A 20,469-nucleotide genomic window follows, 5' to 3' on the forward strand; every position below is an offset into this window, starting at 1 on the left:
CTGGTATACTAATAAAAACTGCTTCTTCAGTAGTCCTCTCTCGTACGGTAGCATGCTCGTGTTATAGCGGTGGTCTGTCTCTCTGTGACACATTCTCGTAAACACAGACACTCAAGAACAATGAATGATAGAAACGTTGTACCTACACCACAGGCTCCACAGGTAGAGCTGATGTTACAGTCTTGGACCAACCCCGCTACAGACATTTACATATTCAATTAGGGAAACAGGATTTTCTTGAAACTGTAACAAGTCAAATCACACATACCATCAATAATCGATTTTGAAAAATCCCCCAAATTAAACCAATGTATTTTAAGCACCACAGAATACAGTGAATGTGTTTTTTAGAAAATATTTTACTTGTAATATTGATGATGACTATTTACTTAATGATAATTAGTATTGTACTGTTCTTTTTTTTCTCGCCTCATTTAACTTTTAAAATGTCCTCTTTTTTTATGGTTATAAAGATTACTTCCTGTTATTATGTTATGTTATATCCCATTTAGACTTTCTTTTTGTTTTGTAATTCATGTATCCTTTTTACTATTGTATTCTGTGGATCTCAAGATATATCCTTGGTGTCATTTTGGGGATTTTTTAATCAATTGATGTTACTGTGTAATGTGTTGGGTTAGGGTTATTTGACCTATTAGAAAAATGTAGAGAAATGTACACTTATTAAGGCATTTATCTAAAGAGGCAGAAGCTGCATAACAATTGAGGACAAAGAGGTCATGTCTTCAGCTTTTTCTGGGAATTTGGGTATTTTAGTTATCTAATAATAGATGTCATACCCTGAACTCTCAACCTCAGAATGGTTTAAATCATGGCAAGAGTCTTCCTCAGTAGAAACTAGGGAGGCATCCTGACCTAGTATGGAAGTCTTCGTCTTATCATTTCCAGTACAATTCCCTGCTTGCAGATCTGTTGAAGCCATCGAGGACACACAGCTGTACTTGCAGGATATGACATGAATTTAAATGTATCCAACATAAACAGTTGCGTTCCATGAGCATCAACGTGAGCACTGAGTGAAAATATGACAATGGCACTGATCCATATTATGTTTGCACTTTGATGTGAACACTGCAGTCTCATTGTTGATCGTAACCACTAGACATTCTGCGAGTTGCTTCAGAGGAAGAAAGATTATCTTTTATCTGATGGTTTAATGGCAGTAAAATGGAAAAACATCTGTATCTCTACTCTTCCTCTAATCTTTGTGTTCCTCTATCCTTGCTCACTTCCTACTCTCTGTTTTATCACTTTCCAACCATTTCCCTTCTACGTTCCTTCTCAGGTGGGTTCATCAGCTTCAACGGCTCGTGGCGTGTCCAGGGCATCTTAGCTATGTCCCGTTCTCTGGGCGATTACCCCCTGAAGAACCTCAACGTGGTCATTCCTGATCCTGACATCATGTCGTTTGACCTGAACAAGCTGCAGCCGGAGTTCATGATCCTGGCGTCGGACGGCCTGTGGGACACCTTCAGCAACGAGGAGGCGGTTCGCTTCATCAGGGAACGGCTGGCCGAGCCTCATTTTGGCGCTAAGAGCATAGTCCTTCAGTCCTACTATCGGGGTTGCCCTGACAACATCACCGTCATGGTGGTCAAGTTTAAAGGCAAAGCCAGCGAACAGTAGACCGCCCTTCTACCACACAGTAGCTATATTATGTTTGAGTATAAGTAAGAATAAGATAGGCTTGATGAAAGATTTAAACTGGGAGCCCAACTTTTTGAGTAACAACTATTTTCACATTTACATGTGTTAACCCTTCTGTGCATCAAACCACCCTCCTTTACTTTTACTTCTGAGAAAGTGACACTTGTAAGAAAATGGAGTTTCACTTCCACACTATTTCAAAGGTGATGTCTTTCACTCGAAAAAATTATATTTTTTGGGTTTGTTTCCACATCATTTAATTGTAAATTGATGTTTACTGAGTGACTGCACTGAAAAGGTTATTTTTTTCTGGAACAGATGCACGTCATGGTGCAAATGTGAATTTATTCCCTTAATACATACAGAACACAAATGATAATATGCATATGCTTGTTCAAATATCACCATTCATACTGTACAGCAATATAACCAATTGCAATGGTCATATCACACTTGCTGAGCATTGAAACTCCTGATGGTTGGATGATATAAGTGTTTTGTCTGGAGTTGCCTAATTTTACAAGTTTAAATCTTGAATGTCTTAGCCTACTTTAAATGATTGCTGTTAGTTTCTGTGCGGATAAAGTCTTTTTCTGTTTTATTGTTGCTAATTTGCTGAAACTTTTGTTAGATCCCGAACCTTATCAGAATCCACGTAATACTGATAATAACCGTTGGAAAATGCAGCATTGCTTACAACCTTTTTAAAGCAATACCTTGTAGTGATACTGTTGTAACACCTCATTGTGACTCTTAACTGCTAATTATTAAATCATGTTTGTCACACGCCTTCTGATATTATAATAACTGACTGGTAATTTAATCTTGTAAGAAGAAGGTAATAATTAAGTTGTCACATATAATAATTGGCAGTTATACATGTAATATTATTTAGGAATTAAGATTACCATGTAAGATTTAGAAACCTTTTAATAGGCTTCTTTTTTACACATTGCCTTGCTATTCCTTCATCTGACTTTTCTTACATTATCATTGACTAAAATCTACACAAGATATAAATGTACTGATTGACAACTTAATGTTACAATGTCTTCTATTAATGCCGTGTCATCTTCATCCTGATACATATCACACTTCCCTGATCTGAAAATCAAAATGTAACAAGGAATGAAACGCGTTCTTTTGCCTTATTTTCTTAACTATTAATTACCTGTTATGAAGTCTGCTGCGAAAACTACTTCTCGGTTTTTAATGCAGTCGATCATGCCATGTACACTGCACGACCTCTGTGTCAGACCTTGTTAACTCATGTAGAATAGCATTGTTGAAAGAAATGTCTCCAAGAGACGATGAATGTACATACTGTCCTTGTGTTATTACCACCCATCCACTGTTTACACAGCAATGAAGAAAGCAATGTGCCTGTTCCTGGATTGTTTATCTTCAGAGATATATATCAGATTAAAACTGTTTGTGCTTTTTAAGTTCACATTCTCCCTTGATAATGTACCTTACAGAATGTTAATGTGGCATTTGTACTTGTTTTTGTTGATTTTAATAAACTGTAAAATTGAATTTTTTTAAATGTAAATCAAAAAGGTAACATTAAAATGATAAATGATCATTTTCTCTGTGTCTGTGTTTTTTATTTTTACTTTGAAAACAACACAGACAGACACAAAAGAAGAAGAAAAAGAAAGAAAACTGTGATACAACAATAAGACAAGAAACACCCATATTCCTCTGTCTCTTGTACTCCATTTCCATCACAAATCTATAACATAAAAAAGACTAAACTAAAACACCAATATTAAAATGTGCATTAAATATCTAGAGAGCTTGTTCTTTCACTAAGTTTTTCCATGAAGTTCTCTGTCATGGTTTGTTCTTTTTGATTAAAGAGAGAAAAAGGAGTGAAAGAGATTAAACAATTTAATGAAATCCGACAATGACCCTTGAAAAGATTGGATTTAGTTATCCTGTGCCACCTTGGCCATCAGCAGATTTTTAGTCCACATGTATATGATTATATCAGGGCTGAGCTGTTATATTCTCTGATCAATCCAAGTTTGATCATATCATACTAGTCAATAAATTGTCAGAATCCACATGTTTTATGTACATGCATATTCATTTGATATTATTAACAAATTCCCAGAAGTGTTTCCCACTGAGAGCTTTCTGGAAGCTGCACGTTCAGCCTACATATTGTCAGTCTAAAGACACAATGACATTGACCCACTGGTCCGGGGCCATTAATCCTCCTCCAAAATGTCTCTGTGAAGTCAGTGATACGGGACATCTAGCCAGGAAAAAACAACAATCTTCCCGTTGTACCAAACATGGACTTCCTGGCTGCTGGCGTGTATGATGATCTGCAGCAGGTGTGATGTGACTCCTGTGCTGTGGTAACCAGAGAACTGTGTGCAGTTAGTTGCTCCGTCACTTTGGATATAAATAGCTTTACTGAAAGCTACGCAGGGACAAAAGGAATCCCATCTCTGCAAAGGGGAGGGATCCCTCTGCTTGCCCGTACATAAAGCATGCTGATTGTAGACAGTCTCCATAAGAGAGCAGACACACTAAGCCTACAGATAGACAGTACAAAAGGAGCCACTGGGTGCAGGCAGCTCAGTTTACACAGCTAAACAAAAAGAAGAAGACTGCGTTTTTTGAATATAGACACAATCTGCAATTTTAGGACATGGGCCTGCATGGATCCAGGCCTAAGAAACAATCACAGGTCCTGATGCTAGGTCTGGACGGATCAGGAAAGACCACACTGCTCTATAAGCTAAAGTACAACGAGAGCGTGGTGACCGTTCCAACTGTGGGCTTCAACGTGGAGACACTGGAGACCGACAGGAGCAGCCCTGGCCTGACGGTCTGGGATGTGGGGGGCCAGAAGAAGATGAGGCCCCATTGGAGACATCACTATGCTGATACAGCCGGACTGGTGTTTGTGGTGGACAGCAGGGATCAGAAACGGCTGGATGAGGCCCGCAAGGAACTTCATCGGGTAATTAAAAATATTTGTTGTTTGAGTTATAATTGTTTGCAAACATAATAAAAAGATGTCTGTGACTCTGTTTACAACTACACTACAGTGTTATATATATTGAACCATATATGGTTGAGTTAGACAGGATACGGTTAAATGCAATACACCCAGTAATCAAAAAGGTTTGTTTGACACTGCAGTAATTAAAGTGCTCTTCACTTTTTCATTTCCATTTGCTAGGTTCTAAAGTTCGAGAGTCTTAGAGGAATTCCTCTCGTGGTTCTTGCCAACAAACAGGACCTTCAGGCAGCTCTCAGCCCAGAAGAGCTTTGCCGGACACTGGACTTGAGAAGAGTGTGCGAGGGCAGGCCCTGGTTCATCCAGCCCTGTTCAGCTACCACCAGCGTGGGACTGGAGGAAGGTTTCAGGAGGATCGTCTACCTGATGAAGACTCCATTTAAACAGACTCAAGAAGATATTAAGATTAAGATGAAGTCCAAGGGCTTCAGTTTCACAGATGTTAAACAAGTCTTGCTCTGCAGCAGATGATGGATGAAAATCTTTTTTGGAAGATTCTCTCAAACGGCATGATTCCTCTCACCTTCCAGTGTAAATCATCAGCAAATGGCCTCACTGTGGCTTCTATTGGATTAAATGAGAGGCGGTGATAAAAAAAAGGGGATGAGGTTATCACAACATAAAGCGTCAATCTCTATGGCAGATAGCACTTTTACTCAAGAAGACTGTCTTTGGACGATTGTGATAAACCACGAGGAGGCTGTGAGTAATCACAGGTTATCACAGCGGGAATGTCACAAGCTGATGTGAGCCGTTTGCAAAAATTCATTCTGAGAGTGTTGATATGTAGAAAACTGGCTGATGTATTTGTTTGGTCAAGATTCTGTGGCTCAAAGAAATGTTGTTTTCTAATTGTGCATTATCCTTTTATAGATTTTGTATGTGTTCATTTGTATAAAATATAAAGACTTATTGTGCTTAATATGTATTTATTCATGTCATGTTTTGAACATGTGTCAATGTCATGCTAGCGTTTCAGTGTTGTTTTTATTTTTCGTTGGAATTAAATAAAAATGTTAAAATCTAAATCAAATGAGGTGCTTCTGTGAAAATCTAAATCTTGGATTTTGACACAGGGCCTATACAAGATTGTACAGGGCCTTAAAAGGTACACTTTTTACAAGTCTGCCGTAAAACAATGCTCACATGCCCATATGAAAGAGTTATCTGTCACTGTAATTGTTTGTCCTGTCCACACGGACTGTAAGAGATACAGTCTGTGGCTTCAGAAATATTACTCAATTAAACTTTTTTGATATTTTATATTTGCACTATTTTCTACTTTGTACTGCAACTGCTGCGCAATTCTATTTTTTAAGTTATGTCTGTTTTGCCCGGGTGGTAATCCAGGCTTGTATATAGACTTACTGATAAGTAAAAAAAAAAGTGCATGTTATTAAGATTACCTTCTATTTTATTAGTAATTCTTAATTTGAAAAGAATACATACAAGTAAAAAGGGTAAAATAGAGATGTAGTGGAATAGAAAATATAGAAAATACTCAAACATTATACTAACGGGAAGGGTAGTACTTGAATAAAAGTACGTCCTTCTACGACTATACACAATACACATGTAAATATGATGGTGTTTTGCATTGCCATTGAACACAATGCTGTAAGTTTGTATCTCGCTGTGTGTCGCGCCCTGCAGAGGGACGTTAACCGTGAAGCCAATGAGAGTGAAGGGGATTTCCCCACCCTTCCTCTACGCCAGCGCGAGGCTGCCCTCCACCACCGGCAATCCCAGTATGCACCGCGGACAGAGCAGCAAAAAATAGTCCGCTAACGAAAGCCTGAGAAAAGAGAACCAGAAAAGGGTAGCTCACACGCTAAATCCACCAGTAAGACTATTTAACGGAACCAGAACCGCTAACATGGCTGACAACGAGAAACTGGACAACCAGCGGCTGAAGAATTTCAAGAATAAGGGCCGTGATTTGGAGGTAAAAGTTATGTAGATCGGTGTCGAGGGTTCCTCTTTTCCTCGGTTAACGGCCAGCTTCGCCTCTTCGCTTCCTTGTGACGTCGTTTCTAATTTCCACCATCGGGAACTTTTTACCCGAAGCTTAACCCGGGGCCTTCACACACCACCAGCTATAGATCACCTGCGTTGGTTACGATATCATTGTTTTATTTCGATGGGTTTGGTGCACCACGAGACCGCGTTGGTTATAAAACGTGTCAGAAATGCTCGTCAGAGTTCATCGCCTCCGCTGGCTGAGCGATGCTAGCTCGATGCTAGCCAGGCCCACACGGGGGGACATGCTAGCGTAACTGAAGCATATCGTCACCGGATCGGTTTAGGTCGATGTGTCGACCAGGGGGGGGTATTTACTACACATCCAAAAGTACATACACCGTCAATTGGCCTTCTGGTTGTATGTGGGGGGTGTTTGCGTGTTTGCCAAGCCAACACATCGGCAGATTAACGGTATTTTGATACTGCAGTTAGCTAGTTAGCTAGCCTGCGTGCTAGCTGGCTCGCTAGCTGCCGTTAAGCTTGGTGGTGCTGGTGGCTGCAGCTCCACCCATCCCCCGTCTTTATCACCAAAAACAATGGCGGAAAACCAGTTAGCCTCTTAGTTGGCCGGTTACCTGGATCTTTTAAACCACGGCGTAGTATTACACTTTTATTCCGTGGTTTACCAACTGACGTTACACATGCCCAGAAAACAAGGTTAATGTGACCCGTTCGTTATCGCCGTCACGTGCCTGGTAACGTTAGATCAAAGATTGGGTACATGTTGGTCTGCGCTGGATCCATAAGTTAAAAGGTGATTTACAGTCGGCTCCGCGTGCCGCTGCTCCATTAATGTTAGCAGGGGGTGTTGTTTTCAGGCGGACTCTCTGGAGATGTGTATGAGCGCGACAGACTCACACATCCTGTTTGACAAGTAGTTTCGGTTGCGAGCTAACGTTAGGCCACCAGACATGAGTTGTGTCGTCTATCGACCTGTTAATAACTCATCGTCACCATGGTGGAGGTCTGCCGGTGCCGAGCACAAGTATTGTCGACCAGCACGCAGTCGTAAACTGCAACTAATAACACTTGTCTGCTCATAACATGAGCTTTATAATCAACTGTATCCTCAATTGCCAGTTTATTAGGTACACTAATACAGTCGAATACACCATTACTGCAATACATCCTGCATTCACAAGGGATGTAATGCTACATTCTTTGTTGAAACCTTTTCCGAGAGATTAATGCTTCTTCATGGCCACCTTGGAGGCTGTAGTTTGTTAATTTGAATTATTTTAATCTACAACTGGACAGAAGCACAAACTGCAGTCTATAATAGAGACCACAAAGCAGAATCAGTGCCTCTCTAAAACAGTTTCAACAAACTTCAGTTTCAACAAACAAAATTGAACATTATAACCTTCATGAAGGACTTCCTGCAGGACTGCAGTAGTTTTTGCTGGCTAATAAATTGGCAACTGAGTGTAGCTGGATGATTTTACGGGTAGAACATGAATACAAATGGTGTTTATATGTATAATATATATATATATATATACACACACACACACATTTATTTCTAATTTAAAAAAAAGGTGTTTGGTGGGGGTAGCTTGTTATGATGCATTGGTCTTGGAGTAATTTAGGCTGAGTCACTCGAGGTCAGACTCGTGTTGTGTGTTTGGGTGCTGTCATATGCAGAGTGTGGTCTGTTGACTTAATGCTCCTTTGAATAACTGACACAGTAGATCAACTCTGGTCTCATAAAAGGGATCATGATCTCAGACTGTGCCCACATTTAATTTCATAGTGTCACTCTTGGGTAAAGGCAGGTTGGGATTAAAGTTCCTTGTTGTATAATGTTAATATGCTTTTTGGCCCACAGACTATGAGAAGACAGAGGACTGAGGTAGTTGTGGAACTCAGAAAGGTAAATACTTACTTAATACATTCGATTCTGACCTTTTATCTTTGCTATAATGTACTGAAAGATGCAGAGTTTTCCCTGTTATCAAGAATTTCTGCAGGCATGTGAAGTGATATTTATGTTCCCTCCACCACAGAACAAAAGAGATGAGCACCTTCTGAAGAGGAGAAATGTGCCCCATGAGGACATCTGCGAGGACTCGGATGTCGACGGAGATTTCAGATCGGTATGGTCGGTCATCCTCTGCTCAAAATGTGTCTGCTGTCACCAGAAAATCAAGTTCACATATATTTGAGGTTTTGTCTTTTTCTGGCAGGGGATTGTATTACTGAACACTGGGAATAACAGCTTGGCATACATGTTTGACCTAGGGGTTTTGCACATTAGGGTCATCTTACTAGTTAAACACTCTGACATGTTGTCCCTGTGATGCTGCTTCGTTGGCTCTTCTTGCTACATGTCAGTTGGGTGTGGCAGGAATGTGGGAAAAAACATTCAGTTTGTCTTTCGCTGTGCTGTTTGATTTTCTGAGAGTAAAAAAAACTTTTTTTGCAGTACATCCACTTCTGTGGTAGACTAGGTAAAATGCACCTGGCATAACTTTCCCTCATCAGACTTGTGTTCCTTGAGGAATATTTGCCATGCATTTGGTGCACAATACTTTCATTAATGTTTGAGATAGATAGCATGTAGAGTTTGTGTTGACACAATGCCTGCTGATGTAATCTCTGCAATGTGCACCATTGTGGATTTTTACGTTTCCAGGTGAAATAATGCAGGTATAAAATAGGTACCAGAGAAGAAAGTAACTAATATTACAATACATTTTGGTAGTAATATTTCAGGTTATGGTCATAGATGCGATACATATAGAAAATGTTTTGCAATTCAAATATTAGCCTGAAAATGGGCCCTTAAATTGTGAGAAATATTTGGGCACTGATCTTGCCATAACTGATGAGCCAAAACATTAAGCAATGCGCTCATTATTTTTTTGTATTAAAATGTCTCTATATAGCACATTGATAGTTCCTTGAGGGCGTTTTATTTTTTCTTCCCATTTGCATATTTGTGATTAGCTCTTTCACAATAAAAACACATGGCTAAGCTTGTTAGACTATATATGCCCTTTTTCTGATATCCGAGGCGTTGGCCAGCTTTAAATAATTAGGCCGACAGTCAGGGTCAGTACTTGATTGAAAGTTAGAAACATTTTTTACACATTACATCCTACACTGGATCCTGAACTCCCTGTAGAGGGCATCAGGTGGGTTTGCAGTAGGGCTGTGCGGTATGGGCAAAAATTCATATCACGGTATTTTGTATATATTTTTTTAAACAAGTAAACACATTGATTGTAACAACAGTCGTTATGTGTAATCACCGGTATGACGTTATATGAAAAATTCATACCGTATGGAAATCTGAAACCGGTATACGGTTTGAACCGGTATACCGCACAGCCCTAGTTTGCAGGTTGGCCAATTATCACGTTGAATGCTGTCATTGGCGCCAAGCTGACTGTTACATCACATTGGTTCAAGTGAGAATGCAAGTCACTGCATTGTCCTGGCAGGATTTCCCAATCATGAGCCTCCCTTCGCTGCTCTGTGGTGCTTTGGCTTTCTGTTCCATCTTTGTCAACATTCAATACAAAAGCAATTTTAGGAAAGACTAAGATGCCTGCTCACCCTCATTTGGTAGTGCCAGGATACTTCAAAGTAATTCAGATGGCTTTTTCTAACCTAACTACTGGTTAAAAATGTGCCTGTTACTGATCATCTTTTACATTTTGATAGAACACACTGCATTAGTTACAAATGTGTGTCAAAGCACGATCATAGACTGACTCTAAAATGTTTCTTTTCTTCTTCAGCAAAACACTTCTCTTGAAGCAATAGTACAAGTAAGTAAGACGTTTACTTTCATTTATTTGTCTTCTTGGTCATGTAGACCCTCTTATGGACGGTGTGTGTTATGCATCAGAATTAAACTTGTGTCATGTTCTCCAGAATGCCACCAGTGATAATCAGGGCGTCCAGCTGAGTGCTGTTCAGGCTGCCAGGTAGGAACACACACCCTCACAATCTTGGACTCTGCTGATTATCACTTCAGTTCATACCAGTAATTGACAAATAATTGACATTGTTAATTGTCTTCGTATAATTATTTAGTGTCACATTTATCATGTTGCAATATTGATATTTACAGTGAAAGCAAAGTGGACCACCTACAAGATTTTATGATAGTTGTCGCGCTTCTGAAAAACTGCTAAAATCCCTGAGCCTGCTGAACTGTTAGACTATCTGTTTAATCCGAAATATACTCAACTACAGATGTGACGAGGACATGCATTAACTGGGTTCTCTGGTGTTTTAAGTTTACAATGTGTCAGATTTCACTATTATAATTAAATTAATTCAATAAGTATAAGAGTTACTTTTTGTGAAATGGTTTGTATTGTTCCGCGTAAATTGCAAGTCGGCGTTATCATCATTATCATGTCTCAAACCTAATTTTCACAAATAATAAACTGCATTGATGCTGTATAATGTAGTAATCCATCTTCACGTCTGGTTTATCTGGTATTTGTGAGTCAGAGATTCTGCTCTAGTACACCAATACTTGGTTTTAGGAGATTCTCTGTATTTTGCAAAAGGCCGTCAATTTTAATCAGCGTTGACATTTCAGGGGCTAGATGTTTTTCCATCTCGGTTAGACCGCGGTAATTTGCAGTAAGTCAGTCCCGTGTGATTAATGGCCATTGTTAATGGCACTGCAGCTCAGTATTGTAGCCCTCCTAAAGTTGGGTCAGGTACAGCATGAGGTAGCTGAAATCATGAAAATTATCACTCTATTGTCTTTTATTCCCTTTCCCATTTAAGTCTACTCTGCAGCGTCACCATTCCCACAACACTGATGTTGTGTGAGGTTGATGTTTGGTCATGAGCAGGGAGAAGTTTCCTGTCGGTACAATAACTGGGATTGTGATTGACTTGCAATGTGAAGACACTACACATTCTTTAGCTGTTTTCTCTGTGTGTCACTGGTTCTTCTTGTTGGTATGCGTCAGTAAAGCTATGTAAGTGTGAGCAATGGTCTTTTGTGTATTTTGTTTTTGTAGGAAGTTGTTGTCCAGTGACCGTAACCCTCCCATAGATGACCTGATTAAGTCTGGGATCCTTCCTATACTGGTCCACTGCCTGGACAGAGATGACAAGTAAGCAGGCTGTGATTCACATTTTCATTTGTGATAATTATAGTACATGCTAGCTCCCCCCCCCCCCCCCCCCCCCCATCATGTTGAGTTTATGTTCACTTCAAAGATATGCAAATGAGCGAGCAGGGTTTAGCCCAGCTTGCATCAGTAGCAGTTGTGTAAATGTATTCTAGTTTTCACCTGCCACAAATTGCAGAAAAATAAAAGACTCATCCGCATGCGCTTCCTGTTTGACATCACTGCCCAGTCGACTCGATTAACCGTGGCCTTCATCCATCTCTCAACTTTTGACAGCCCATCTCTCCAGTTTGAGGCAGCCTGGGCTCTAACCAACATAGCATCTGGTACTTCAGAGCAGACCCAAGCTGTGGTCCAGTCCAGTAAGTGCCATTTTATCACAAAACTTTCTTTCAATCTCTTTTCCTTTTTATCTTCGGCTTTAGGTTTTAGAATTTACTTTGGATGCCCCACTAGCTGTTGATTCTGCTAGTGGGCTTTGTTTTTATGCTGAAATTTAAACATTGAGTATTTTTCACTTTTTCATTGTTCAAATAAAATGTGTGGCGGATTGTTCGGAAACGATAAACTGCAGACTTCACTTTGAGAAATACTGATTGTTTTTTGCATTATTGCATGTGTTACGATATCACTTTATTTTCCTATTACTTGGTAAACAACATTGTATTCACATTTACATCACCTGGTCACTTTGACATTTTCTCTTACGAATATATATATATATATATATATATATATATATATATAAAAATAAATAAATAAATAAATAAATAAAATCAACTTATTAATAAAAGCAACGGCCCTGTGAGAAGCCCTCGTACATGATTGATACGTATGTGTTTCCTTTGTGTAGATGCTGTGCCTCTGTTCCTGAGGCTCCTTCACTCTCCTCACCAGAATGTGTGCGAACAGGCGGTCTGGGCTCTGGGCAACATCATAGGTGAGTCAATGTTAGCGTGAACATGAGTGTGTTTTGAAATAAGTAGTTGGTTGCAAGTAGGCATGCGCTCCGCTCCATCTTACTGTGTGTGTGTGTGTGTGTGTGTGGCGTTTTCTCCAGGTGATGGCCCTCAATGCAGAGACTATGTGATCAGCTTGGGTGTGGTTAAGCCCCTGCTCTCCTTCATCAGTCCCTCCATCCCTATCACCTTCCTCCGCAATGTCACCTGGGTCATGGTCAATCTGTGCCGCCACAAGGACCCTCCACCACCCATGGAGACGATCCAGGAGGTGTGTATTTGTGTAGAGGAAGAGCGGGAGAAACCGCAACAGTTGTATATGTTAGATTGTGGGGTGACTTGGTTGTTTAAGGAAAGGAAATGTTTGAGTGGGAAGCCAGTGATTGTTAATGCAGATTAATAATGTAGTCTTCTTTAGTTAATACAGACGCAAGATATCGTGAATTCAAAAGATAAAATGTCACCATCAGTTAAAAATGGATTTCCAAATTACTAATATCAAGCCTGAGGAACATCCATGTTGGGTTGAAAAAGGTGTCCCTTCTTATCTTCGGTCTGATAGTGAATGCAAAAGAAAGCTGGTTTGTAGTACGTGTCAAACTACAAACTGGGCTAGCAGAGGAAATTCTCGCTGTGGCCGGAGGCTTCATGTTTTCAGGTTGTCTGTCCGTACTTGTCAGTGCGATAACCTAGGAACGCCTGGGGGGAAATTCATCCAAATTTGGTCCAAACGTCCACCTGGAATCGTCAATGAACTGATAATATTTTGGTGGTCAAAGGTTACTGTTTCCTCACAAAACACATTTTTGCTCATACCTCCAAAATGTATATGCTAATTATGACAGTTTTCACATTAATGTGAAGTGATGACACTGTGGAGAGATGGGATGTAAACTGCAATTTGACTGGTTGGTTTTGGCATACAACTGTGAGGTGGAAATTCTTGCTTTTCTTTGTCTGCTGCTGTGATTGCTCTTCTCTGTTGTATGCAGGTGAGGGAACTCTGCCCTTCTCCTAAAATCTATGAGATGTGTATTGGATAGCAGAGAGAGATGGGGTGAAGAGTCCGACCTAAGATAGTTCAATGAGAACAAATTTAGTCTGTTGCCGTTGTGTGTTGAAATGAATTAAAGTGTAGCAGGTATTGCTGAGTACATGCAGCCATTTCAACTATTAACCATTTACTGGTGCCACATGGGAACACTGTTGATTTTTTTTTTTCTTTTTTTTTTTTCTTTTTGGTCGTCCTTTTCGGCATTTGATGAACCTGTCTGTCTTTTCTTATATTCTATCTCTTTTCTCAGATCCTGCCAGCTCTCTGCGTGCTGATCCACCACATTGATGTCAGTGTGAGTAGACTGAATTTCTGTTTTTTTGTTTTAACAGGCTGTGATGCTTTGGCCTCACTTAACTATTAGTAGAGCTCTATTCCCACAAAATCACTGTTAATAATAATGGTAAATAATCACTGTTGAATTACAATTGTCTTAAGAAGTTGTCCAGGATGGAGAATGTATTCATTTGTCTTTTTTCTTTGCCGCCTCCAGATCTTGGTAGACACAGTGTGGGCTCTGTCCTATCTGACGGACGCTGGGAATGAGCAGATCCAAATGGTCATCGATTCTGGCATTGTCCCTCATCTGGTTCCTCTGCTCAGTCACCAGGAGGTCAAAGTTCAGGTATGAAGAGACACCAGGCATGACACTGATTATGTTTGGGATTAGGTTCATCCAACTTCAGGCATTGACCTCTAGAGATGTGATTGTATTTTAGGAACAATACAAAATTGTAATAAGAATTGTTCACTGCCTCTCCACATCCAGACTGCTGCCCTGAGGGCTGTTGGGAACATAGTCACTGGCACAGATGAACAGACCCAGGTGGTGCTCAACTGTGACGCTCTCAGCCACTTCCCTGCACTCCTCACACACCCGAAGGAGAAAATCAACAAGGTAATACATTCTCCGGCGTTTTCCTCCTCCTACTGCGAGGCGTTTTATCTGGAAGTGATGAAATCAGAGACTTGGTGCTAGTACGAATGCTGTGTGAAAGGTTTAGACGGGACAAATAGCCAATTGTAGGAATTCACAACATGGATGATCACGACGACGACGACGACGAAGAAGACAAAGAGTACTCGGTGGGGCAATTGTAGTTAGTGAGGCAGATTAAGGCAGGTTGGGGAGGAAGGTTGTCTGTGTGAAAGTGATTTTATGTGTGATACCCTGGGTTGGTGGCCAGAGGGTGCTGAAGACCACGTGTCTCTGTTGATATCGAAGTGCATCTGAGACCAGTCACTTAAAAATGAGGCCCACTTTGTGACCTGGACAATGATTAGAGCCTCAAAAAACTCTCTGGCCCCTCCCACAGCACTCTGTCTCGACCAGAGGTCAAACTTTCTGTGTCGACCTCTGGATTCTGATCCAGTTCAGACCCAAAAACTAATTTTGGAAAACTGCCTATTCTCTCCTCGAAGCCTAAAACAAAGTCTTAAGCATGTTCCACATCTCCAATTGAAGGTGTGACACAGGTGTTGCATCTTCTGGCTTCTTTGGTTGAGATAAAACTTGGATACACTTTAACCTCCATGGCTTGACTTTACACTGTAGAAAACGGTCGTGACTGTATTTGTGTTTTTTGTCCTGTAGGAGGCAGTGTGGTTCCTGTCAAACATCACAGCAGGCAACCAGCAGCAGGTGCAGGCTGTCATTGACGCAAAGCTAGTTCCCATGATCATTCACCTGCTCGACAAGGTGTGTATCCATCCAATGTGTGAAGGACAAGCATATCCTGTGTGACTATTATTATTGTTGGAAAACGTTATAGGCAAATATGTATTGCTGACTTTGAATGCATTTTTTAGGGTGACTTTGGCACTCAGAAGGAAGCAGCCTGGGCCATCAGCAACCTGACAATAAGTGGAAGGAAAGATCAGGTAAGAATCTTCTACCAAATCACCTTGTACTCTGACAGCTGTGGGTTGAACTTGAATTTCACCTCCTTTTATAAAAATAAAAAAAATTGATGTTTGGTCCCTTGAATACAGCAATGGAAACAAGTTTGGGCATTTTTTTCTTAAAATAGTCAAGAAAATCTGAATCTCATGCAAAAACTGCATTTGAAACATAGAACCACTGTTGAAGTATTTCTTCCTTCTAACATGTGATGTACCTCATTGTCTGTGCTTGCAGGTGGCCCACCTGATTGAGAAGCAAGTGATCCCGCCATTCTGCAACCTGCTGACAGTGAAGGATGCCCAGGTCGTGCAGGTGGTTCTTGATGGCCTGAGCAATATCCTCAAGATGGCAGATGATGAGGCTGAAACGATTGCTAACCTTATTGAAGAATGTGGTGGTAAGTCCCTTTTTGTATCATCACGGTTTTATCATATTTGTGTTATTAGCTGGTCATGTTTGATTGAATGGCGTAACATTTGTTAATTTCTAATCCGCAGGTTTGGAAAAAGTGGAGCAACTGCAGAATCATGAAAATGAAGATATCTACAAATTGGCATATGAAATTATTGATCAATTCTTCTCATCTGACGATGTAAGTTACAAGGGAAAGCGTTTTTTTTCATGTTGAAGTTGATTGCCACACAGTTTAAAGCATCTGCACAGTGCTGTTTTTTTCAGTATTGCTGTGTTGTAAAGTTGAAGGGTTAGATCGATATCACATTTCAATACTTCCCTCTAAAAACAAAAAATACCATCGCATTTCAGTTGATGGACAGACGTGTTGAAGATGTACAGTGAAGTTAAAATTAACCTACACCCATTTTATAAATTCAACTTTGTGATATCATCATGTATTGAGTCTGCTCCATAGATAGAGGTATTGATTACACTGAGAAACACCATGGGGAATGTTCTGAGTATAAGGTGACTGAGAACACTACAATCATATAAAGCTCAATTTAGTATAAAAAAGAAAACAAACATCCTGTTTGTCCAAAAAAAAAAAACGAGTCTCCCATTCATTGTTGATGGAGCAGCTCCAGACTCCATACTTGATAACCTCAGAAGTTAGAGACTTGCTGGGCTGGTTTCTGGCTTTGAGAGAGTAGCTCACGTTCACATATATTAATGAACCCTCCTCGGCCATGAAAACAACATGTTCTCCTTTTTGAAAGGTGCATTTGACTTGTGTAATGCTGAATGTTGTCTTCTGATGCAATGGAAACCCACGGGTGTTGATCTCCTGTCATGTCGCCTGTATAATGTTAACGCCCGGTTGCTTCGTCTTCTCCTTCAGATCGATGAAGACACCAGCCTGGTCCCAGAGGCCATCCAAGGTGGAACTTACGGCTTCAACTCCGCCAACGTGCCAGCCGAGGGATTCCAGTTCTAGACGGCATCTGGGGTATTCTGGAGTTTTGTTCACGATGCAGCACTCTGTTCAACATAAAAAAAATTAGGAGAGAGAGAGCGAAAGAGAGCGAGAGTGTGAGAAATTTGATCCATTGTGCTTGGCTCGTGGGATCCATGGCTGCATCTTATCTGAGAGAAAAATGTGTGGATTTCATTTGGCATTCCAGGGGAACCAGCCCAAATGAAGTTTGAGATGGCGAGTGGATGCGAGTGAGAATGAGTGGCTACATGTTGCAAAAAAAGCAAAACATCTACATCGAATGCGTTGAGAGACATGCCGACATAACTGCTTTGTTATTGGAGCTGTCGCCTTCGGAAATCTACTTCAAACGTCAACAAAAAAACTCGATGTCGGCCCAGAGAGAACCATGGACATCCAAAAATAAGAAAACAAGAGATCTTGACATATTACAATACAACAAAATGCAGAAAATAACTTAAATTCAGAACTGAGATGAACCACGAACCATCACAATTCTGCGGTCCTCCGACTCGAGAGGGCGCCACCAATGTGCCCCTCCCCCAATCGGCCACGCTATCAGACATGAGTGTGAATGGACCCATTGTGTATGAATGTCTGGACTCAGTGCTGAGGAGCCAGGTTCATCTCCTCCAACAAGACGCCCCAACAGGGCACCATCCTCTCGCCCTGGTGGGCGGGGCCAGGAGTCTGGCTGTGCGTGTCGCATGTGCAAGAGAGTGGATGGATGAGTTGTTGTGTGCTTGGCTGCGTGCGTGACTGGGAGTATGCAAGACTGGGTGAGAACGCATGCAGAGACGGGAAAAAAATACAAATACAACATCTGAAGAGAAACAAAATTGCAACAATGAGGTTAGCAAAGGTTTCAGGAAATGAAATTCTGCCTTTGAAAGAGAGGCTGATCCACAAATCCCTGAAAGGAAGAACTTTGGATATGAGAAAAAAAATCATCATCACAAGGATAATTTTTTTTGTTTTGAATTATTGTTAAGTTAGTATTAATTGACACTGGACAATGCTATTGGCAGGTGTGGAGCAGCAGTGCATTGTATTAAGATGCATTTGGTGGCTTTTAGGCTTTTCTTTTTGCCTCCAGTGTGTTCCTTTTTATGATATTTTTTTATTTTCAGCTTTTAGTTTCATTGCTTCTGTAAAGGTGATTGACGACGATCATATTCCACCCTCGCACCAGAACCCTAACCTACGCACCAGACATGGGCTTGATGCTGTGAAATTCTGACACATCACTATAATCAACCAAATGACTTGTTCCCCTTGTGACAGTTCATTACTTTTCATTCAATTTACAGCAAAATAACTGCTTTGCAGTATTGTTGCCATAGCTTTGACTTATCACCAAGGGAGAGGAGAACAATGGCCATTTCACGTAGGATTGTGAATCATAACATTTGCATGTACTAAACTATAGCACAGTTATTTTTTAGGGTATTTTAGTTTCCTTAGGCTGTGGATACAGTGTAATTTTCATTTTAAGTAAAACTGTGCTTAAATGTTACATGTTTCCCCTTCCCTTATCCCTCACTAGTCAGATTTGCTAAATAATCTATGGTTTTGCACATATACTGCAAAGTGAGGCCTGAAGTCTTTCTGAGGGTGTGTTGGCCGGTTTCATAGGTTTTGACCTGCCAACAACCTCTACAATATGCATCACTCAACCACAATCTTTGTTGTCTTTCTAGAGTAATCCAATGATGCTTTTTAGTGATACATGAGAAAATAATTACTTTGTTTCAGGAGCAGCAGTAATGAATCTGCTAATTTATCTCGGCTAGACTAAGAGGGGAATTAGCCTCCCTTTTCTCAAGGTGTCCCACATGTCAGACGGGAGTTTTCCTAAGTGGGTGCTCCTGAATAATAAATAACCCATGAACAAGTTTGCTGTACCTTTAGTACCTTGCAGTCCTTAGCCCCATACTCCTTTCCTATTATACCAGCTAGGTGTACAAGCTTACCCTTTTTCATTTTTTTGTGTTAACTTCAAACACTGTAGTAAATGATTACACATTGTGCTCATAAACCTTCTGTTGAACATAGGGGTATTTTTTTGCAGCATTCCTTGTAAGCAAACATGTGGTTTCAAATCTAAAATTATGACATGGAAGGTAAATAAAAAAAAAAAAGGTGGTTTGCCCAAAAACCTTTTTGGGAGATAGGCTACAGGATAGGTTGTCTTCGAGAAAATAAATAGTGAAACCCAAATCGAGAGACTGTGTGTGCGTGTGTCTGTTGTGAAGAAGTGGTGTGATTAATTCTTCTGCGTTTATTTCCACTTAAAAAAAAAAAAAGGTTGAGCGTGGATTCAAATCCATACGGCGCAGCCTGATTGGCCAGGGAGACGAGTTTACCCGCATGCGCAGTACAGGAAATATAAACGATGCATTCTTAACTATCGGAGATTCAGCGGTTAAAATCAATGACATGCATACGCGACACAAAAGCTGCGGTGCAAGAGTGACATGTCTTTTGGAAGAAAATCTGGTTCAAACAACTTAAGTCTGAAAACATCAGTCATCGCAGAATCCTATTTTCTTTCATCTGTCCGAGTTTACTGAGGGCACTTGAAGGCAGCAAGTTGAGGAACAGGAAATGAAGGCTCTGTTTTGAGCAGACACTTTCCTCCGTGCAGACGGTGAGTGTTAAACTCAATATTTCTCAGTCAAAACGTCTTTTTAGACCGTAAAAGAGGTGTCGCCAAGATATAAATGTTAAATTCGACGTTAAAACAGACGGAGGCGCTGTTAAAACTGTGACTGCGGCTGACGTCACGGTACTAGTTTGGGAGTGCCGCGCTAGCGTTTGTTCAAATGAACGATGTATAAAAGACAGTTTATCACGTGGATTCTACTTTTTGAGGTGTCTCTGAAATAACGCTGCTTAAAACAGACTGAGTTTGTTTGCTGCTTGTGTGAAAGAAAACTGTGGTTAATGGTCTCTGATTTAAAACTAAATAAATAACCTCCTTATGAAGAGTTAAACTATGTGAAGTTAACCAGAACCACTAACAAAATAATTGACAAATCACAGTAATTAGTAAAAAAAAATAATATATATATATATATATATATATATATATATATATATATATATATATATATATATATATATATATATATATATATATATATCTATATCAAAGCTGTCGGGTTTAAAATGTACTAATATGTGGCTAAAATAAATGCCGTGATAATATTGAACACAGTTGCCCGGTTGATCCTGGGCGCTAAAGCGCGGTCGTTTGGCTGCTTACATGGATCAGGTTTACGGGGTCAGTCGCACAGCTGAGCCGCCTGTCCTGACCACA

The 20,469-nt window shown here is 40.3% G+C and overlaps 3 protein-coding genes across 4 annotated transcripts in view; all 3 read left to right on the plus strand.

The window, feature by feature from the left end:
* ppm1lb (protein phosphatase, Mg2+/Mn2+ dependent, 1Lb) overlaps positions 1-3,253 on the plus strand; it is a gene marked incomplete at its 5' end in the record, with an annotated part of 42,133 nt that extends 38,880 nt beyond the window's left edge. For both annotated transcript variants that reach the window (XM_079224828.1, XM_079224829.1), the window contains one exon: positions 1,307-3,253. In XM_079224828.1, coding sequence (XP_079080954.1) covers positions 1,307-1,647 — 341 coding nt within the window. In that variant the 3' untranslated portion in view covers positions 1,648-3,253. The remainder of the gene's footprint in view (positions 1-1,306) is intronic.
* Positions 3,254-4,333: 1,080 nt separating this feature from the next.
* On the plus strand, positions 4,334-5,806 carry LOC306742932 (ADP-ribosylation factor 1-like; the record flags this gene model as incomplete). The annotated part of the gene is made up of 2 exons (XM_079225388.1): positions 4,334-4,648; positions 4,871-5,806. 2 exons carry the CDS (start codon positions 4,334-4,336, stop codon positions 5,177-5,179), a joined length of 624 nt encoding a protein of 207 aa, XP_079081514.1. The 3' UTR covers positions 5,180-5,806.
* A 720-nt stretch (positions 5,807-6,526) lies between these two features.
* On the plus strand, positions 6,527-19,371 carry kpna4 (karyopherin alpha 4 (importin alpha 3)). Its single transcript, XM_079225462.1, has 17 exons — positions 6,527-6,653; positions 8,559-8,603; positions 8,737-8,826; positions 10,477-10,506; positions 10,613-10,665; positions 11,725-11,820; positions 12,115-12,200; positions 12,692-12,778; positions 12,899-13,068; positions 14,102-14,146; positions 14,345-14,476; positions 14,621-14,749; positions 15,446-15,550; positions 15,661-15,732; positions 15,989-16,151; positions 16,252-16,346; positions 17,052-19,371. Exons 1-17 carry the CDS (start codon positions 6,585-6,587, stop codon positions 17,145-17,147), a joined length of 1,563 nt encoding a protein of 520 aa, XP_079081588.1. The 5' UTR covers positions 6,527-6,584; the 3' UTR covers positions 17,148-19,371.
* Positions 19,372-20,469: the final 1,098 nt, after the last annotated feature.

This window comes from Taurulus bubalis, assembly GCF_910589615.1.
Source record: "Taurulus bubalis genome assembly, chromosome: 10".
In the NCBI taxonomy this organism is placed as follows: domain Eukaryota; kingdom Metazoa; phylum Chordata; class Actinopteri; order Perciformes; family Cottidae; genus Taurulus; species Taurulus bubalis.